The sequence below is a fragment of the Rhopilema esculentum genome, chromosome 11 (genome assembly GCF_057945365.1).
Source record: "Rhopilema esculentum isolate cy_ngs chromosome 11, ASM5794536v1, whole genome shotgun sequence".
Lineage (NCBI taxonomy): Eukaryota > Metazoa > Cnidaria > Scyphozoa > Rhizostomeae > Rhizostomatidae > Rhopilema > Rhopilema esculentum.
In genome coordinates this window covers 12,082,754-12,101,352 of record NC_142825.1, presented here as the reverse complement: position 1 = coordinate 12,101,352, position 18,599 = coordinate 12,082,754, and the positions used below count along the sequence as shown (strand labels likewise).

The window sequence follows — 18,599 nt, the reverse complement described above, 5'->3', positions numbered from 1 at the left end:
TAACTTTTCAAATCATTGCTTTTAATTCAATAACCATTCTACATAAATTCAAAATATTATCTAACAAATGAAGTGCATCAAAGGATTTAGAAAAACACCAAAACGGAAATTTTACTTTAAAAAAATTCGGGAGACAACACAAAATTGACAACAAATTGGTTTACAACATCTTCAAAAAAACTGAATACTGACAACTGAAAACAGAGGACTGAAAAAGTTGTACTATTACAATAAAAACCCATCCGCCGCCCAGATCTGCCGCCCAGATCCGCCGCCCAGATCCGCCGCCCAGATCTGCCGCCCAGATCCGTCGCCCAGATCTGCCGCCCAGATCCGCCGCCTAGATCCGCCGCCCAGATCCGCCGCCTAGATCCGCCGCCCAGATCTGCCGCCCAGATCCGCCGCCCAGATCTGTCGCCCAAATCCGCCGCCCAGGACCGCAATAAAAACGCAAGACTCATGCGGGTCTTTACTGTTCACGCCTCATTTTAAAAGATCATAAGTTTAATATGGTTGCAAAAAACCCTAAACAAAGCGTGAAAAGAAACAACAAACTGGTAAAAGTTTAAAAAGTGTAGAATAAAATCAAAAAAGTTACCAGTTAATCGAAAAACGTTGTGTACCTAAATTCCTTTGTTTTGCAAACTATTAAGGACTTAACAAATAAAACCCTAACACCCCTTAGTCGCAGACCGAGGGGGTTTTAAATTTCGCTGAGCCAAATTGTTTCAAATCCCGTGATGGCATAAATATAGTACAAAAAGTTCACAGCATGATTGACAACCTTCTATACCGTAAAAATTCGAATTACATCCCTGAGGGCTTTTTTTTATTTTTGATATTTTTGACCTCTTTGGATGGGGGTTATTCGAAGGGGGCTTATACGAAGGGGGGTTATACGAGGGTGGCTTATAAAATTACAGTAGACATTAAGAAGACACTATTAAAAGACCTCGTATATTTTAGTAGGGATTTCTTTATAGACATTAAATCAATTATTAACAAAAGTATGAATGTTTGTAGTAATTCAATAAAACGTCAAAGGCAACCTCAGCTGGAAAAAATTAACAAATCGAAAGTGGGTAAATTCGAGGGTTTATGGTAGCAGTGGGGGCTTATTCAAGGGGGTGGGGCCTATTGACAATTTGTAGTTCTAGGGTGAGGGCTTATTCGAGGGTGGGGCTTTTTCGAGGGGGGGGGGGCAATTCGAGGATAAATCCGTAAACGGTAATAATGCAAAACCAATATGAAACCAGACTCGATCCCTTGGCCTTCAGGTTTCTAATTAGAATTTCGACTACAAGAATCAAAATAGCTCTAAAAACCTGATGTGAACAGTCTCAATTGAAATCCGATTTCTGAGACCTAGTAAACGAGAATATGTTTATTTTTGGGAAAGCAACTGAAAGCAGAGAAGTTCTACAAATGGGAGCTCAACGATAGCTCTAACAGTTACTTGCCATTAGGTTTAATCTAAATGTTAACGAAGCAGGGTGGTTCTGCCGGTCTTCAAAGATCCAACTTTATCAAGTCTTGCGGGAAACTCAAAGCTTGCAAGCTCAAACTTTCAATGCTCTCTTAAAATCTAATTAATTTAAAAACTGGAAAAACCGAAAAAGGATGTAAACATCATACGCCAGGCATGATGAAAGGGGAGAACGTTGATTGGCGCTTTCTCTTGAAGGTACACGACGAATATAAAAGGACTTCTGTGACAGGGGTCGGGGCAAGCTAAAAATAACAGCCAAAATATTTGTTGTTAGATTTTGCATGTAATTGCTTGTTCATTTTTGCGTCATTCTTATTGTCAAACGACAAAACCATTCGTGGGACGATAGTAAGCCATCGGAAGGTTTGATACACTCCGCAACAGAATGGGGTAGCATTATTTGGGAGCTCGCAATTTCACGGGAGCAGTGTTCCTAAGACGTTTCAATAATTAAGCTCCATTTGAAAATTTTGAATTTGAACAGCTTGAGCTTATAGCCACCGTGTGTCTTTAAGATTAACTTCCACTTCAGACTTTCTATTAGCTTGTGCGCGCGCCGTGCAACCTTCTGATGAGACTTGCTTCTCGCAGCTTATTTGCACAAATTGCTTTGGGAGTAGGCAAGCGAAATTTGTTCTCTGCGGCTGAAGCGATCTCAAATACGCATGCGTAGGCTTTGGCGCAACGCACGCGCGAACAAAAACATTGAAATGGAAGTTTGCCTTCACGCGAGGTAAGCAAAGATCTGTCAACGTACGAAACACATCTTTGCACAATTGGTACAAAGAGAGAGCAATGTGCTCCAAAACGGTATAGTTAGTACAACTACCAATACCTTATTTCTGGAGACCAGATTAGTTTGTTACCGATTAGGGTTCTGAAATATTACTAGAGATTCATAATATCAAAATCTTAAAACACGATTAATCTTTAGACCATCCTCTTCTTCGACCACTTTGCAATAATGAATCCCATACTCGTATGTTCCAATGACAAACCTAAAGATAGAAAGAAATGATAGTAATCACCATCTGCATCAAGCTTATATCAAGCTGCCAGTGACAAAATAAAGGTTAAAGAGATATGAAAAGCCAAAATAATGCAAGTTGTATAAAGTAAAGAAAAGTAACGTAAAATAAAGCAAAGCAAAGTATGAAAATTTGTTTGGCGGTATAAAACTTGAAAATGGCTTCGAAAACATTTCACAACATACAAGCTTCTTTGTCTGACACTCCTCAAAGTAAACTATAAAACGTCAGAATAAAGGTCTGAAACGTCTGAAAGAACGAGATGGAAAATATATACCCAGTTGTGGATCGAAATAGGCCAATCAGAAAAACGCAAGCACATGACCGGCAAAGTTCGCCAATCAGTGCCGCGTGCCTATAGAAAGATTACCACTAGAGACTAAGAGAGAAAACGAACTCCTTCTGTCTACACAATGGCGGCTTTTTCGTTTGTATGTAGATCGATTCCAAAACTGTTACATGGAAAGACGACCAATTATCTGAAACATTTCGTCATTATAGTGTTTTGTACAATCTGGGTTGTCTAAAAGGTGCTGGCCGAGTCACTAGTTTTTACTGTGTTTTTAGTCCTACAAGATCGAGCAGGCTGTTCTCTTTGAGAGGCAGTTTTGTTTTTACCCCAGACTATATAGCCAGATTATAGCCAGGTTAAAGGCTACTCCAACAACTCTACACAAAACTTTCTGGTCCTTTTGCTATGAAGACGGTGCTTATAACTATGGGGCAGGTACCGAATTCCTGGATGTAGAGAGGCACAATTAGTGTATAAAAATCAAAGGTGCTGTCTTCACAATTGGTAAAGCCCAGTTTTCACTTAAACAGAAGCGGTGGAATCAAGGACCTTTGGATAGAAAGCCCTACCACTTCGCTTTGTCGCAGAGGCCACAAATTGTGGAAAGCATTGTGGAAAGATTGAAGGATCTAAGTATTTGAATGCGTATTGCCTTTGAGAAAGAAAAAAACATCTAAAACTGTCTATAAAAATATGTAAAAATGTAGAACTGCCTTTTGCCTATATGCTGATAGTCTATATGGTTTACTGCAGCCATCAATATTTAACAGCTTCAATAGTTGAGATTATCTGTACATAGACCAGAACATTTGTGTCAAATTTGTCAATTTAAGAAATTCTATCGAAATCCAATTTTGATGGAAAAACTTTTTTCCGAAGAACCATGCTAGAAAAATTTTTACAGTTTGGTTTTTTCAAACAAATATTTCAAAAGCATATCGATAAAGATTGATTAAGGTACATCGGCTCTTTACCTGCCATCTTGAAATGAAGAAACGGCCGTGAGTTCTTTAGCTGTTGGTACGACTTCAGAGACAAGAGCATCTAAAAGATAACGTGTACTCCGGTATTGGGAAGACAAAAAAGAAACAGGAATCAGAATTATTCCAACCTCTTCGTTAAATCTTGATTTTTCAGCGTTTTCTATGATATCATACGAATACTTCTACTTATAAGCAAAACTTTACATTGAATTTTTGTTGAACTCTGCTGAAATGATCACAACAACATAAGAATAAATCCGACACAAAACTAAATAAAAAGGAGTTTAATAAAGCAGCAATTGATCGTGTCAGATATTCTAAACCTTCTCAAACAAAATAATTTGTACATAGATTATTGATGATTCACAATATAAAAATGGTTTTGAAAATAGGAAACAGTTAATGTCTGTTTAAAAGTGACTTGCAGTTTATAGTTTATAAAGGAACACTGCGTGATTGTGGCAACCTTGTGCTACAAGAAATGCAGTGAATGAGAGACTCATTTACCACAGTAAACCTGCTTTCCGAGGATGATATTTCAATGCAGTACACTCTTTTTTCTAAGAACCAGGTAATTTCGGTCGAGGTTGATGTTTCATTGTATGAGGCGCGAGTGTTTAAAATATTGTTCATATTTCAACATTGATTCCTCTACAATTCCATACCAAAAGTTGATTCTCAGGCCCCTAAATAACTGTTTTGTTTTGTTTACATATTGTTTCTTCTATTTATCATCAATTGGAGACGGGTCGTGTTCTTAAGTTTTCTTATTTTTGGCAACTCGAGCCTCGGTGTTCTTATGAAATAGGGACGAGTCTATTATAAAGAAAAGAGTGTATGCTGACGCTAACAATTACAGATTTGAGACCAGACAATCTCTTTTTGACATTCTTGAGGAATGCATCTATGTTCATGTCCCCTAAGGAGCATGCATTTCCCCCAATCGATCTGTGCATATGAGTTTCTTTACAGAGTGATGAAAACAACTGGGGTTTTGGGAACAACTGACAGCCCCCCATTTTCGATATAGCTTGAGAAATGTATCATGAACACCGGATACTTGGACATCGGTAGTAAACATATATATGGTTCCGCAAACAAGAAATTTGAAACGTTAACTGCACTGGCCCTAACACTCAAAAGTTTTCTCAACCGCTAGTGCTTGAGTATTGCTCAGCCATCATTGGTAAGGAGCTTGTTTACCTCATACTGGCATTAAGGATTCACCAAGTAGCAAAAAGAAGCTTACTTATGTCGGGTACTTGCATATTTGACAAATGATTCTTAGTATATTTGGACGAAGAGAGATTATTAAATGTTGTTTTGAGTGGGTCGCATAATGAGAAAGAGAAGCGTTTATTAAAAATCATGATGATTATTCTGTGTATATTATTATGTTTTTTTAATAATTTAATTACTTAAAGTAATATTTTTTTTATAATTTTCAGATGTTTTCTGACCAATCTATGATGTTCTTATTATTGTGATCTTTTAATATTTTAGTTTAATATAATATGCGGTTTTTTAACATTTTTAATTTCATTTCGCCGATTATATTCTGATTATTCTTATTTCATGACAATTAGATTGTTGGTCAATTTTTATTCGAGAACTGTATGCGATGATCATCATTATGATCAAGAACGGATGCGTCAGCGCTGACCCGCCGTGGCACACGCAACGGTCGTTCGCCAACAGTCTCTATTTCGTGCACATCGGAGTAGTCCAGCCGTTGTCATTCCTAAAACCTCTTGCACATCGTTTTTGAGCTTCCGCCGCGGTCTTTCTCTTCTTCGATCATGCCAGACAGGATATCATTTGCCCAGCCTTCACATCTCGCAAAATGGCCAATAAAAAACAATTTTCTTTTTTTGACGTTGTTTTGATTGACGATAACGAGTGAATTGTAAAGGACAGTTTGCATTTGACGATTACGAGTGAATTTTCTTTGTGCCTTGAGTACACTTGTTACTGGATGACAAAAGAAATTGGTGACTGAAAATCGAGCTTGCAAGAATCTCGAATTGAAAGTCAATGGAAAATTATACGTACTGCTAACATCGGGGCTCCAGATTTTCACGTTGCAGTCAAGTGAGACACTGACCAGGCTAGAATTGAAGAGAGTATGATTACAAAGCCACGACTACGATAAAAACCAAAGACGAGCAGATAAATAAGGAGATTAGAAACAAATCAGCAACAAGCGGCAAACTTTCAATGAGCGTGACAAATAGACGCACCCATTTTAATGGACGATGATTACAACTATGGAAATGTGGTTTCTGAGAAGGATGTTAAGGATTTTATTGACTGAACACACAAATAATGAGGAAGTTTTGAGAAGAGCGGGTACAAAAAGAGGACTACTAACATCAATCAGCAAAAGGCAGATGGAGCTTCTTGGGCACGTGATGAGAAGGGAAGGCTTGGGACACCTAGCGGTTACTGGAAAGATAGAGGGAAAGAAAGGAAGAGGAAGACCAAGAATTGGATATGTGAAGGCTTTGAGCACGTGGGCAAATGTAGAAGCTAAAGAATTGATTAAGACAGCTAGAGCAGGGTAGAGTGGAAGGCCATGACAGTCAACGCTCTGAAGGAGCACGACACATGGGAAACCGCTTCCAGGCTGATGCATCTGCCCGCAAGACGACTGTCTCCGGGGGAAAGCTGGAAAGCAGAGTTTTGAAACGAAACAAAGCCAAGAAAAGAAAGATAAAGAAAGGAGTGGGTGGGTGGAGAAAAACCTGAGATGCGTGCATATCAGTCCCTTACAGCATGCAGAATGATGGTACACTAATAAATAGGTGTCAACCACAACCATGTGGGGAAAGTACCAGGATAGGAAAAACTATTGTCCAAGAACAATTAGTAATAAAGTCACGTGTGGCATTTTTACTAGTAGATTAACTCTGTTTAAACAAGTCTAAACAACATATATCAGACGGATTGCTGCCAAAGCTCCAAAACCTGGCTTTTATCTAGTGGTGTGAAATACACTGTTTTTATCAGATAATTGTGTCTTGCATACAAATTTCGAAAGAAGGTCACAAAAAGGTTGCGTGCCACATAATGCTTCATTGATTCATTCCACTTACAGGGATCCAGGGGCATGATCAGACATATTCGTGATATAGCGACAATCAGATACTTTTTGGGCGTGTCCTTTCAGCTCATTAACAACTTTACCTTCACGAACATCCCATACCTGCAAAACAGTGAAGCTTGTTTATGATAAAAGAAAAACAAAACAATACGAAATGAAAGGCTGCAAACTCAATGTTACTAGAAAATGCCTGATTATATCTTTATTGAAAGTTCTTTTGCCATGAAAACTGTAGTTTGCTTAAAAATCAATACATCTCTATGATGAAAACTGATATTGCAAATTAGAGCTGTTGTCAGAAGCGAAAAAGCGAGACAGGAACAACAAAATTCGATTTCAAAGTAACCATCTAGAAAAAAGATGATGTCAGATTTCGCCTTCTTTCTCAAAATATGAGTGCCGCTTCAAATCCTTAAAATATGGATCATACAGTTGCCAGCAATGTCCTCACTAGAAGAAATAAGGCGAATGTTGCAATAGAAACTCAGATGACAATTGTTTTTGTCTCAAAAAAGCTATCAAGATTTTGATCAATCATTTGTGAAGAATTGAAAGCTTCTGGCCAACAATTATCGTTTAAATACTTGATGAATCTAAAATACATATCTCCGGTTAAAGATAACGACTCTTCATGTCGTTAAATATGGCTGTCTAGATCTAATCTTGCAAAAGAACCTCAAAAAGTCTTGCGAAATCGCAGAAACTATGTCTATTTGCCACCTGTTCTCCCTCTATGCTATGATGCCTCGCTGACAAACTTACGTCTGATTGCACTCGAAAAAGCCTGGACAGCAAGTAAAAGGCCATCAAACTTTATACGTCTTTCTTTTATAGTGAGAAAAATACACTTTGTGGCGGTTGGTGCAATACTTTTCGAACGTTAGAAACATTTTCAACCATACAGAAAAGATGATTATGTTGACTTAAAGAAAAAGCCTTCGGAACTGTGAGAAAACTGTGAATAAAATCGCTCTTCACAGAGAAAGGGCATTTGGTATTTGCGCAGGCGATCCAACAACAGTTGATGGTATTAATTGTTGGTCTTAAAGCGTATTACTATGCTAATACAGATAAGATAAACGTGGAATTTTACTGAGGAAATCAAGAGCTAGAGCTACAAGTATGAATGATGGGTAGGAACAGCACAAACAACGAAAAGCAATCCACTACAAATGAATCCAATATGATAAACCTAAATTTAGCAATAAATTATAATTTTGATAGGGTTTAATGTACTTAATTGTCTTTCTTGATTTGTAAGGTAAAGAACTTGTCTTTTAAAGTCAGCAACTGAAATAGTTTGCATTTTTTCTTTTTCATACAGTGGACGGATTATTGTAGAATGAGACTCATCTGCGACATACAGTGACGTCGGAGAGGGGGGCGTGGGGGGTCAACCACCCCTGTTGCCATTTGATAGAAGGAGCAAGGGTGGCCAAAATGCCCTTTTCATAGATGTTTCTGACGGTACTGCCTTATTCATGACGAAATATCTAAGATTTCTTATGCCAAAAGTTAGCCGATTTTCATGATACGGAAAATAGATTGAGATCGAAACAAAACGATAGACTTTCGGGTTTTCTATAAGTTTGGACACGAATCTGTCTAAACTTTCTATAAAATATATTTTGGTAACTATGTCCCAGATGAATTTCATTCTACAATGATCCGTCCACTGTATGCTAAAGAAAAACACAGCTATTTCAGTTAAAATAAAATAAAAGCTTTTTACCTTACAAAACAAAATACTGTATTAGCATAGTAATACTCTTATAAGACCAATTAATATTATCAATGTAGGTTGACAAAAACGACAAAAAGTCCCTTTTTATTGTTTGAGTACCACGACAGTCCCTTCTTAAAGTTTTGATAGTCAATTGCGTGCTAAAATGAATTTCCGATGTCAAAGGATGATGTTGCTTTTCCCATTTTTAATAAGATATCCATATAAGGACATGGGGATAATTAGACGTCACGTGGCAAATTAAAGCTCATTTACTACTTTAAACGTATTTCTACCAAAAAAGATAAACTATTCTCCATATTCCACTGCTTAGACAAGATTTATCTTGTTAAAAACGTCATTCCAGCCACGTTATTCCTCCGCAGAGGATAAGCAGGAACTTCTCCTGGCTTAACCCCCATTTTACCCCCAAAAAACAGCGGCAACTCCCCTTTTACAATCACAATTCAATATCACCAGTTTATTAAGAACTCGAAACTGGTGATCAAAATTTCCCCGCCCCAAAGTAGTACTCCCCGCCATTTCCGTCTGGTCTAATAGTTTCTGCAATTTTATGAAACAGACTTCATAAAATATCCAAGGTTTGCATCATTTATTTATGCAGGCTCTTCCCGCGCGATAGTTGATGCTGTTATACTATTGGTCGGAACCGTCCTGGGCCAAACATTGAAAGAAAACATTTCTCAATCAAGCTGCTAAATGGCACCTGCTTTGCCAAAACAGAAACAGGTCATGTTTTGCTGTTGACAGTTGGGAAGGTGAGCCAAACATGCTTTATTTGCAAATATCATAGCGACTTTCCATCAATTATTTCTATGCCATAACGTTGCCAAAATGTGTTTTGCAAAATACGATTTGCTCCATATAGTTCCATTTGGGCGATCACGGAAACTTCGAGTCTGTCAAACATCATATTGATTATGGGCAGACTTGTATCGCACTTGAAAGAATTAGCCCCTGTTCGTTTTTGCATCAAAATGCATTTAAAAATCGACAAATCTAACTGAAAAGGGGTGTTTTAGTCGATACTTCAACGTGAGAACATGGCGTGGCTCAGGCGATCAATATTTCAAACTTTATTAATAATTAAAATAAAACTATGCATACGCTAGGTTGAACTATGTTAGACTAATAAAGATCTCTGCTATTGAGTAAACTCACAGTGACGTCACAGCCATTGCCATTAAACCCGGTGGCTCCCGTTACTATATACGAACCACCAGCCGATACGTCGCAGCACGTCTAAAAGGGAAATGGCGTCTACAATTAAAGGCTGTAAAGAATCGTGCAAAGCACAGAATATTACTTTAAGAATTGATTTATCTATGGCCCCCACGCAAAATAAATAAAACATAGCTCTAAGCATTGCCACATAAGTATTGTCACATATTTACCGGAGAGCCGTAACTACTTTTGATCTTAATGAAGACTGTGCCCCTCAAACAAAATTTTGTTTCTAATAAACAATGCTTTTTGCTTGGGCATCACCGAAGAATTCTAGGGATAAGTTTTATCATAAACGGCAAATCGAAACATTTTACATATTCCATGGACAGTTTGGGCTCCAATTTCAAACTAGCAGCTCAAACGATTTGCCACAAACCTACCACATGCCCGCCTCTGCTAGGATTATCTCCCATTCGAAAACTGTTATTTCTTTTGTTGCTTCCTTCTTATTGTAAAACGAAATACCGGTAGAATCATGGTTTTGGACGATTTAGGCCAGGCAAACTCCTAATTTAATCATGCCAAATAGCTCCACATAAATTAAACTCAAGTAACATTCACCTGAAAATATTGCTTCATTGGAAATGTTCTGGCCACTTGCAAACTCCTTGTATCCCATATTCTGAAGTAAAGAACGGTAGACAAATTTTTCCCAAAAATGTTCTTCTTACTCCAAATTCAAAGAATAAGCAAAAATTCCGTATCTCCTCTCCAGCAGATTTAAAAAAATCCCAGACACTACTCTATGTATTCATAATGAAGAACGAGATCATGGGAAATGTAAGTGAGGAGAAATAGCCACGATTTAATAAAAAGGGCTTGATAGCAAAGTTAACAACAACACAAGGCGGAAGTTTCATCCGCAACTAGCTAATGCTGCTGTAACAAAATTCTGTGTAAAGATCTCGTGTGTCTTTATTCCTATGAGTTAAATTCACATTCTGCGAGTATCCAAATTTCTGTAGACTGGTACACGTTTGCACAGGGGCGGATACAGAATAAAAGTTGACGGTCGCACAGGCGGTCTAGGAGGTTTGCAGGCCTTGCAGTATAGTTTTGAGAGTGGAGACGGGACTGGGGCCCTGAAACGTTCAAATCTTTCAGTCAAACATTTTTCCCTTGAAAAGATTTCCAAATTTTCCAGCAAATCCAACACGCAGTTGAAACAAAATATCTTGAGATTCAGAAGTGTACACTACTTATGCACCTCTTCTGTATAAATAAAGAAAATTGGGATTCTTTTCTTTTACAACTTCCAACCGCATCAACTTTCTTCCCTTGCCAGCAGTTGTGCGGCACAGTAATCTAGCATAGTGTTTACAGACTTTTCGTGCCGCACAAATATGTGAAAACTTGAATTTTGATTGGCGAGATTTGGTAAAATATTTGCATAACAAAGAGCCCTGTATATTTGTGCGGCACGGGCGACATGCCTAAAAATCATACTTTTTACGGTCTAGGATGGTCTTTGAATTTCTTCTATATTGAATCAAATCGCAGCATTGTGTGTGAGATCGACCAAGTTCGGTCCTATGTTTATTGTGTAAAGAGAGGTAAATGTATTATCTGTAGGGAGGAAAATAAAAGATTGTGGTAAACACAATTGCCTTATTTCAATGACTGAAGACTAAAACTAAATTCTGAAAATCTGACGGTCTTTCGTGCGACCTGTGCGACACCCTGAATCCGCCCCTGCGTTTGCATGCAATGGAAATCGAAATCCAGCGCGCTGAACTTACTTCATTATTTTGTCCTCTCCAGTCTGGACGACCTGTTCCGTTCCATCAATCCATTTAACATCCGTAACCTACAAAGATGGAGCATGAAACAGATGGAAAATTCAGCTTTTTGAATGTTTGGAGAAGTGCAGTCCATTTTCCAAGTCACATACTTGAGCTGTCCTTCCTCAACTCAGTTTTCGGAATAAATTTTAAGAAATGTTGTAGAACTGGAGGTCGGGTTGTTCCCTTCACTGCAAATAACCTCACACAATAAAAGACATTTATTGGCAACAGAGCGATGTACAGCTAGCCATCACAACCACTGAAGTAATGAAACAGTTTTCGAAAACTTGGAGCAAATAATATAATTGCTTCAACACTTCCACACTCAGAGCATATTAATTATTTCTCAAAAACCAACAGGGAAACATAAATCTATACAAAGTTGCAGATGGAGATTGACATGACCCCGGCTACTACGAAAGTAAAAAAAGTTTCCTGGGCAAAACTATTTTTTGTTAAATTTATTGCTGTTGCCATGATCAATCTTGTTTTGAAATAACCCTATATTTTGTTAGATTCCACTGAACTGTTGGCTTTTGAATTTTTAATGAAGGAGGAATCTCCTGCTTCTGTATCTCAATCTTTTAAGAGACAAAATGCAAGCCATGACAGTGAACATCCCAAAACACATTACCTACTGTGTGATAAAATTATGTTGATAACCACCAAGAATAATTTATGAGAACAATACATAAATTATTAATCCTCTGCAATGGCTAAATCAATCTTTTTTACTTTGTGATAGATTCTCTCTTAATTTATCAATGTGTTTGGAATTTTATTGAGGTATATTTTTTCAAGTGGAAGTGAATGCAACTATACAGGATATACAATAACATATGCCAATTTCCTTTCTTATCGTTTTCATATCAGAAAATAACTACCTTTTGAAAAGATTCAACATGTAAAAAGTTCACTATTATACACTGTGATATAACATGCTGAAATAAATGGGTGCAAACCTACCATATTCCGTGGCTGTGTCATATGCCTAATGCAAGTACCAACCTTCATGTCCCACAACCTAACTGTATTGTCACGAGAACCAGACACCAGCTGACAACCATCTAGAACAGAGTTAACTGTGTTTTAGTCAAAGACCTTAAGCAGCTTTCTTAATGAAAAATGTTTTACAAACACAAAGAAAAATATTTCATCATTAGAATATCTGATTGTTTCTGATTGATATTAGCTTGCATGCAGACTTTAATTTCCGTTGTGAAGGAGAGCCAAGACGGAACAGCTAAGTTGGTATAAGGCGACAGTTAGAATCTTCTACATACATAAAAAAATATACTTTCAACTATGATTAGTCTTTTTATTTGATGAATTAAAATAAAAACTATAAAAATAAGCTTGAATCTAACTGCTGAATGATCATTAAAAGTAAACTGCTTAAATTAGTGGAAGGCTATTCTGAAGTTAGGAAACAAGCCATTTAGATCTTAAATCATTCACATTAAGGAGAGAAGTGCTGGGAAGGGGGAAGAATGAATGAATGAATGAATGAATGAATGAATAAATGAATGAATGAATGAGTGAATGGATAAATGAATGAATGAATGAATGAATGAATGAATGAATTGATGAATGAATGGATGAATGAATGGATGAATGGATGAAAGAATGAATAATATATAGAAATAATGTCCTTGCATTATTTATCTTAAATTCAATAAGAAAGGGTTTAAAGAGGAAGGGGATAATAGAAGTTTTTTCAAAGTTCTCTTTTGAAAAATTTCCTAAGATGTGAAAGGATGATTGGACATAAGGGGTGGGGGACTTTGTTGATGTATTCTCAATTGGTGATGTGACTGTGTATCTTTTAAAGAAATCAAATATTTGTCGATATTGGACATTTGACCAGTATTATAGGCATAGAGGTAGCTCACTTTTAAATGCATGCTATAAACATTTTTTTTTGCTTATCTTGTTTGGTTGGTTTTCTATTTATAAGAGGGCAATTTTAATTAGAGGAAATGCGGTATATTAAAAATAATGTAAAGAGGTGTATAAACATGTACAAACCAACATAGTCATGGGAGAGAGAACTGAGAGGCAATATGTGCACATTTTCAAACAGTACCATCTGCAAAATTTGGTTTGGGGACCCTCAAGAATATTGGGAGCCTCCCTGCCCCCTCCTACTACCCCTCTGGTGTTTGTAAACAAGACCATATGATAGCATTTTGCTTTATCTGAGAATTCTTGCCCATCCAAAATATATTCATGCTTGCCCACTTATGAAATAAAACTCCTAGCTTGCCTTTACCTTTGTTGGTTGTAATTGCAGTGACTCCAAGCGTGTGACCACTAAGTACATGAGCTGGTTCATCTGAGTTATTTTTCCACACCCTAATTGACTTGTCTCTTGAGGCACTGTAAACAGACTGCTCAACTCCAGCTGGGATTACCTAAATAAGGCAATTCCAGTCACTCATGTACAAGAAACAGGACAGAATATAGTGGTCTCAAAATCACAACACAGATTTTTCTAAGCAGAAGATATTTATAAACACAAAAATGAAATTGAAACTAGATTTCATGCTTTATTTGATTTTTGGTCATGTGGTATGAATTTAGGACACTCTACTTCAAAAAGTAGCTCTACTTCAAAAAGTCAAAATTGATTTATTTTCATAACAAACAAGATCAAATTTTCTGTCTTAGTTAAAATCAGAAAAATATTTTGCATCGCTATAATCTAAATTGCCCCCTAATCTCTGAGGAAATTTTTAAAAAGCTTATCACAAGTGACACCAGAGGTGTTGAATTCAGTTTCAATAACCAAATGTATCAACAGTTTGATAGCGTTGCTATGGGTAGCCCCTTAGGTTCAGGCACTAGCAAACATCTTTATCGTCTTTCAAGAAAACAGATTTTTTGATCAAATCCAAAAACCAGTGGTCTACTTTTGGTATGAAGATAAATTTGTTATATCCTGCTCTTAAAAATAAATCATCAAAAAGAAGATCAAGAACTCCTTGAGATTCCTTGAAATTTCAGTGCAAAAAGAAAGAACTGGATTTCTAACCAGTGTACAAAAGGAAGCCAAAAGTTTTCTGGGCAAAACATTCGTTGAAATTCCATTAATCCAAAAGACAGGAAAACTGATATAATCAAAACCCTCACACACAGGACACTGTCGATTCGTTCCAAATCTAAATTTGGTCCCAAGCTTGATAAAATCGAGAAAATTCTTCTGAAGAACGGTTACCCAGAGTATGTCGTTTCAACTTGTATAAGACAAAAACTGCTTATTTCTCAGCTGAAAAAAGTTTGGTCCAGAAAAGTGACCTGTACATTCAAAGATGCCCTGGATTGGCAAAGTTTCATTGAAATTCAAAAGTCAAATAAAAAGGCTATAACCAATTGTTTTCAACTGTGGAGCCTCATGTGGTATATTGTACTAAGGTAATATTTATGCTATGTTTCTGCCATTTTGTTCCATCTTCAAAATATTTTATACAGCCACAATCTCTCACTTTTTAAAACAAATTCAAGCCCAGACTCTCCAACACTAGAAATATCAATTTCATAATAAATTGTAGCACTACATCAAAACAGTTTTGGCTAAAAGGAATCAAGGAGCACAAATAAGATAGGAAAACCTTTGTGATTTCTTTTTCATGGGCATCCCATCTGGCCATCAGTTTCCTTGCACCAACATCAAATAATCCTATTTTCTGCAAAAAATGTTAATCAAAAATGATTTTCTGCAAAACATGAGCACAAAGCAAAGATGCAAAAAACACAGGTAAAGAAAAGACTTGATTTTGAAAAGAAGAATTATTTTATCAATTAGCTTTCTTTTCTTAGCTAAAGGTTAAAATCATCAATGATGTGCATACTAGCCTTTGCATGTGCTAAGCATGGACCTAAATTTCTTACCTTTTTCAGGAATTGGTAGTAAAAGTTTCTTAATGGGTTGTAATTAAAAGCATTGAGTGATGGTAAATAGACTTTCTTTATAGGGGTCATTTGGTTTCGGCATGATCGCTGTAGCTTCATGCAATATCAGCATCTTTTTTGACAACATGCTATTGATGTAAGCTCTTTTTTAATCAGAAGGAGATGAGTTCATATGACCAGTTTCAGGTAAACCAATAGCATTGCAGCACAAAATCATGACTCAGTGGACTTGATTATGTTTGGGTATATGGTCTCCTTTTATCAATGACTCAATGCCTTTAAGAAATAGAAAACAAATTTAAAGTGTTGTATGCCTACATTTAGACTTGCTACAAAAAAATGAAAAAATGACTTTGTATAATGCCTTGTCTGATACAATGTCTCAATAAACAAGATAAAAAATAATAATAAGTAATAATAAAGTCATGGTAATGTTTATTACCAACATTGAATGAATTTAGACATGGAAAAATTCAAAATATTCAATGATAAAAAAGTCATATGCATACAATGAAGCGTTTCAAATTACAAACAAACTAGAAAAATAGAAATGGGAGCAGGTATCTTTATCAAATGTATCTTAAATTAGTTTGCTTCAAAGAATTTTTTTTAATCAGAATTATAAAAAGATGAACAATCGTGTAACTGCACACATTTTGTTTAACAACTTATTTTTTTCTACTTGGGACAAACATCCTATATAATTCAAATTATTTTTAATGAGTTACTTATACCTTATTGTTGTGAAAAATAGCTCAAAATATTTACCCCTCCAGAGCCTCCAGAGATGCAAATCGACGTCCCATTTATGCAGGATACTGCAGTAACACTGTTTGTGCCATGAACTCTAGGAAAATCGCGTACATCATTCGACGTGTGACCTTCTAACCCTCTAGGACTATATTCGTTTTCTTTATAGCTGCTTTTGTTAAATTTTTGTCGTGATTGTCCTTGACCCATTGTCATAAAGTTTGACTTAAGCCATGATAAAGTACCTCTGAAATCTTCTTTACCTGTCACTTAAAAATACTTGCGTTCTTTCCAACCCCGTTTAGCGTACAGTTAACTTCTTTTGTTCGTTTTAGCCACAAATACAGCGCATTTAGCCAAGCCAGCAATAAAGCAGTTCCAATTGTTGGCTTGCGAACAGTTCGCGAACATCTGCTATAGTACATCCGGTATTAAGACGTTACGAAATTTCTTCCCCAACATTACACATTAAATTTCATCCATCCAACTTGAAGATGCATCCAATGAATAAACAGCAACAGCTTTTAGGTGAAATTTCTTTGATAAGATATGTCAAAATATATAGCAATATCTGTACATTTAACCTATCATTATCTTTGAATGGAACACTTAATCTATCATGTTCTTCAGACTTCCTCCCAGAACGATGTATCCATCTTCCCTGGAACTGGAGCCTGTTTTTTCCAATCTCGTATTCATGAAGAGTCATTATAGCATAAAAGGCGTCACCATAGAAACTCGATTGAAGGCTTTTTCACGGCTAACGTATCCACTCTGTCTACATGGTCTTAGGCATTCTATCGGACAAAATTAAGGTTTTCCTACAGTCAAAGGGGCCAGTCTGCACAGTTTGGGTAAGCGCGGGGAACGCGTTTTTTCGTCAAATCCCGTCCACACAATTTTACAAATTTAGATTAATTTGCACAGTTGCAGCAGGCTTTCTCATGGGAATCCAGCACACTGCATCACCACTAGGCTTGATAAACCTGCTACATTGCAACAAAAATTTCTCCCGCGCAATCAAAAGCGGGAGAAATAATTACTTGAGCACGAAAAATACTTTGCAGTCTGGCAAAGAGGCATGACTTAATTTTTTTTTATTTTGCTCCCCTCCCTAAGCAATAACAAAAAATATATTTGAGAAAGGGCACTTTCTGGCGTTCAAAAGGATATGGACACTCAATTTTGCTCAACTTGCTTTCGTCGGAGATTATCAATCAGATGGCATTATTTTGGGATAACTGTGAAAAATGTACGAGAATATAATCAGGGATTTGCCCCTCAGTTCAGCTTACTTCTCATAAACATCAACCTGGAGAGAAAGAATCAGAAGCGTTGATAAAACAGCTACAAGCTTTTAAAGAAGTTGGTGAATATTGAATACATCAATCTTTGAAAATTCTTACAATCACAGCTTCAACCACTTATTTTCTTGAGAACCAAACGAGTCCTTTAAAAGAACTATAGAATAATCAATTATTAATATCCTTAAAGTTCTTATGTCTTCTCGATGAATTCTACTAGGTAACCCTAGGCCCCCCTCCTTGTCTTGAAGATCAAGTATTGTACCACCTTGAAAGAGGAGAAATGGCGCAAGAATGATCGAAAGCTACTGTTATGCAAATTAATTCTGTTTTTAAGTGGCGACTGGCAATTGGTCGAAAGCAAAACAACGACCAATCAAAACGTCAATCTATTTAGAGCATTTGTTTTAAAAATGACAGTAGAAAACGTTCTTTAACAGTTTCAAATTTCAAAAATTTGACGTAGCCGCAAACTTTTTGAACTGCAAAAAGCCTCCTTGAAATTTCCCTCCCAAAAGTATTCGAACGATCGGGCAAAACTTTGGGCCTAATTTTTGCAAACGCCATGTTAGTGAAAAAGCACGATCAAATTTTGGCGACAAAATAAAACGATGGCGTCAGGAAATAAGCGAAATAAAATTCACAAACAAGCAAAAATTTTGTTTGGAGAAAGTTTACTGGAAAAATTTTTCTCAATAGCGCAAAAAATGCTCATCTTTGGGCACTGGTAAAAACACAAAATATGGATGAAGCTAAGCAAATGGTCATATAGTTTTTACGCCAGGCAGGTCATTCATATGATGAAATTGCAAAGCAAGTGGACTGCACGAAGTCTTCTACCTAAAGAATTTGAAACTTATGTAAAAAAGCAGTTTACTGGAGAAAAATTTGATAACAGGCAGGTCAAAAAAAGTTTTAATATAGGAACCAAAGAACAGTAGCAGGTTTTGCGAAGAAACTTGTTTGTCAATTTTAAAGGAGTA

The 18,599-nt window shown here is 36.6% G+C and overlaps 1 protein-coding gene across 1 annotated transcript; it reads right to left on the bottom strand.

Annotated features, from left to right (window-relative positions):
• Positions 1-1,554: 1,554 nt before the first annotated feature.
• Positions 1,555-17,005, bottom strand: LOC135693764 (WD repeat-containing protein 31). The gene is made up of 11 exons (XM_065212335.2): positions 16,331-17,005; positions 15,262-15,336; positions 13,923-14,064; positions 12,617-12,717; positions 11,606-11,673; positions 10,428-10,488; positions 9,801-9,881; positions 6,888-6,997; positions 5,845-5,900; positions 3,784-3,853; positions 1,555-2,487 (listed from the first exon to the last, which is right to left on the bottom strand). Exons 1-11 carry the CDS (start codon positions 16,526-16,528, stop codon positions 2,394-2,396), a joined length of 1,056 nt encoding a protein of 351 aa, XP_065068407.1. The 5' UTR covers positions 16,529-17,005; the 3' UTR covers positions 1,555-2,393.
• Positions 17,006-18,599: the final 1,594 nt, after the last annotated feature.